Consider the following 3,234-nt stretch of genomic DNA (forward strand, 5'->3'; position numbering starts at 1 on the left):
ACTTTGGTTCTTTGAGGTTCTACTCTGGAGCTGAATTTTTAACTAGCGCCTTAATGAATGATTTGTTCTTGATCATCAGAGGAAATACTCTGTTGCTGTACTGAAAAGTAATCTGATTACTGTGAAGTCATGCAGTTCACAGTCTTTTTTTTTTTTTCCTTTATTTTTGGTTTTAACTGATCAGACGGTGAGTAGAGACAGAGAAACGTGGGGGAAGGACATGCAGCAGATGAGCGGCTGGACTCGACCCGCCGACTGTAGCCCTGTTCATGGGTCGCGGTCGGTCCAGTTGAGCCCAGTTCAGAATCATTTCATTGACATTACACAGGTGTGTTGACTGTAAATGTTGGTTAATCAGAGTGAAGCGGCTCAGATGACTGGACGTCTGAGCTGCTGCTTCTGTTCTTTCCTCAAGTTCTGTATTAACACTTGATTGGTCCGTGTCACTCAGCCTTGCTGCTGATTGGTCCCTCACAGTGATAAATAACGCTGTAGATTCTCACTGACGTCTGCTCAGCTGCTCACTGCTTCTTCATCCCTGGAGATTCTCTGGTACTTTAGTTACTCTGGGTACTTCAGTTACTTGCAGTGGGGAGTTTGCTGCTCGTGACACTGATGTGCAGCAGAACAGCGTCTCTGTCTGTCTCGTCATGTGGCTTCAATCTGCCTGCTGATTGGTTGATTGGTGGCAGCATTCAGCAGCATGTGATTGGCTGATTAATGGCCAAACGCTGCATGTGATGTCATGTGAGGAGAGAACTGACCGCTGTGTGTGTTTCTCTGTTTCTGCTGATCGACTGAGAAGAACTTTGTCAGAAGCTTTAATTCACATAAACTTATTATTGTTAAAGTTAAACGACTGCAGTCCAGCTGTGTTTCTGTACAGATGGACACCAAAGACGTTTTAACCAGACTAAACAACCCAGGACTCGTTCAAAATATCAGATCTGTCCAAACTGACAGAAGCTTGTTTGCATTTTCTGTCCACTCCATGAGGAACTGATATCTAAAATCTAACATGCTGATGTTCAATAAATGTCTCCACTTGCAGTGGTTGCAGCATCTGGACCTCGCTTCGTGGCTCAGTTCAGGCTCTTGGTTCACTGCAGGAAAGAAGAGAGTCTTGTCTAATCCACAAAGTGGGACACAACGTCTTTATTCCCAAACCAGAACCATGACGTTAACCTGGTCTCTGGACCCTGTGTGTCCTCCCTCCACCCCGAGCTCCTCCTGCAGCTCAGAAACATGAAGTCCAGACTCCTTCACTTCACTGTGTTCGCTGCTTTTTGTGCCTTTAAAGTTCTGCAAACTTGGATTTGAGCAACTTTTGGCAGTTTTGAACATGTTTTGTACTTTTTTAAATCACTATGGACACATTTTATTTTGGACTTTGGATTTTCTTTATCATTTTGGACAAAGATGAAGTAAATTTGGACTTATTTTTATCATTTTGGACCATTTTGAACTGATTTTGGACAGGTTTCTGTCAGAGGTGGAGAGTTCAAAGTCAGTCTGCCCACAGAGACACAACTGCTCTCCCACAGAAACAAACCTGTCTGAGAAATCGTGTTTCTGAACATTCAAGAAGGTAAACACGTTGAAGGTGACCCCAAAAATACAACGACTCACCTGTGAGTGAGCAGAATGTGGACTCAAACACTTTCTGAACAGAATCTAGCAAATGATCTGCAGCTGGAGTCACAGGAAACACAAAGACAGAAGACATGAGTTCACGTTCTTCTGTTCAAGGCTCTGATAACAACCAACAACAGTCAGCAGCTGTTTATCTGCTTCACCGCCTCCAGTTTGTCAGCAGCCGAACATCACGTCCACAGACCTGATGTCCACCATCAGGACGGAGCTGTCAGACTCGTATCCTGCTCAAACTCAGCCGCATGTTGTGTTGCTTAACCGTTAATCAGCTATAAACAAAAACAAAGATGAGCTCTGAACAGGACAGGGTGGCCGGGGTTTCCAGAGCTGATCGTCCACTAACAGCAAAGGTGGCAGTTCAATCCTTCTTGTTCAAGGGACTACAGCCACAGAGGTTTCCCAATGGCAGGGAAGCTCTGTGTCTGTTGGACTGTGAATGGATGAATTAGAAACATGATGCAAAGCACTTTGAGGACCACTAAGGTAGAAAAACACCATATTAGTGCAGAGAACCAGACCTGAAGGGATCATTCTGCTNATACCTTTAGTACTCTGGGTACTTTATCAGTGATCTCTGTTTCAGATCATCAGTGAGATCTCAAAGAAAGTCGCTCAGATCCAGAACGGTGAGTTTAACCCTGAATACTGTCTGTCTGTCTGTCCGTCTGTCTGTCTGTCTGTAGTCTGTCTGACTGTCGGTCTGTCGGTCTGTCTGACTGTAACCCGTCTGTCTGTCTGTAACCCGTCTGTCTGTCTCTCAGCTGGTCTGGGTGAGTTCAGGATTCGGGACCTGAATGATGAGATCAACAAGCTGCTGAGAGAAAAAGGCCACTGGGAGGTTCGGATCAAAGAGCTCGGAGGACCCGACTATGCGGTAAATAAACCGGAAGACCTCGTTTAGTTTGAATCCTCTGAACCAGAACCTAAGAATGACTCGTTTTATTCTGAACAGTCAGAGCAGAACCTGTCTGAGGAGGCTATGATCCAGGTTCTTACAGTTCTGTAAAATAAATGAAAGAACTGTTTCTGGTCTCCATGGTTCTGCAGCAGACGTCTCTGAGTTCTGTCTCCTCCTTCATGTGGTTCTGGTTCCACAGAGCTGCAGGACTTGATGCTGAAACATGAACCTCAGTGAAGGAGCAGGAGTTCAGAGGGTTGATCACTTAGCAGACTGGCAGAACTGTAGCTGTGCATGTTGATGATTTGACTGAGTGCTTATTGATCGGTATCGGTTCTTCCAGCGGGTCGGTCCGAGGATGTTGGACCACGAGGGGAAGGAGGTTCCGGGAAACCGCGGATACAAATACTTTGGAGCAGCCAGAGACCTGCCGGGAGTCCGGGAGCTGTTCGAGAAGGAGCGTATGTACTTCCTCTTACCTCACTTCCTGTTTCATGCTGTCTGATGATTGGTCCTCACTCATCATGTGACTCCCAGCTGCCCCGGCGCTGAGAAAGACGAGGGCGGAGCTGATGAAGGATGTGGACGCAGAGTACTACGGCTACAGGGACGAAGACGACGGCGTCCTGCTTCCTCTGGAGACGCAGTACGAGAAACAAGGTGAGAGCTTTGGTCCACCAGAC

At 46.5% G+C, this 3,234-nt stretch overlaps 1 protein-coding gene across 1 annotated transcript in view; it reads left to right on the forward strand.

Moving 5' to 3' along the window:
- LOC103363783 (cat eye syndrome critical region protein 5-like) overlaps positions 1-3,234 on the forward strand; it is a 21,530-nt gene that overhangs the window by 6,267 nt on the left and 12,029 nt on the right. Inside the window, exons 5-8 of the mRNA XM_008290679.1 lie at positions 2,237-2,279; positions 2,415-2,527; positions 2,895-3,012; positions 3,089-3,211. Coding sequence (XP_008288901.1) covers positions 2,237-2,279; positions 2,415-2,527; positions 2,895-3,012; positions 3,089-3,211 — 397 coding nt within the window. The remainder of the gene's footprint in view (positions 1-2,236; positions 2,280-2,414; positions 2,528-2,894; positions 3,013-3,088; positions 3,212-3,234) is intronic.

The sequence above is a fragment of the Stegastes partitus genome, unplaced genomic scaffold (assembly GCF_000690725.1).
Source record: "Stegastes partitus isolate 25-593 unplaced genomic scaffold, Stegastes_partitus-1.0.2 Scaffold690, whole genome shotgun sequence".
Classification (NCBI taxonomy): Eukaryota; Metazoa; Chordata; class Actinopteri; family Pomacentridae; genus Stegastes; species Stegastes partitus.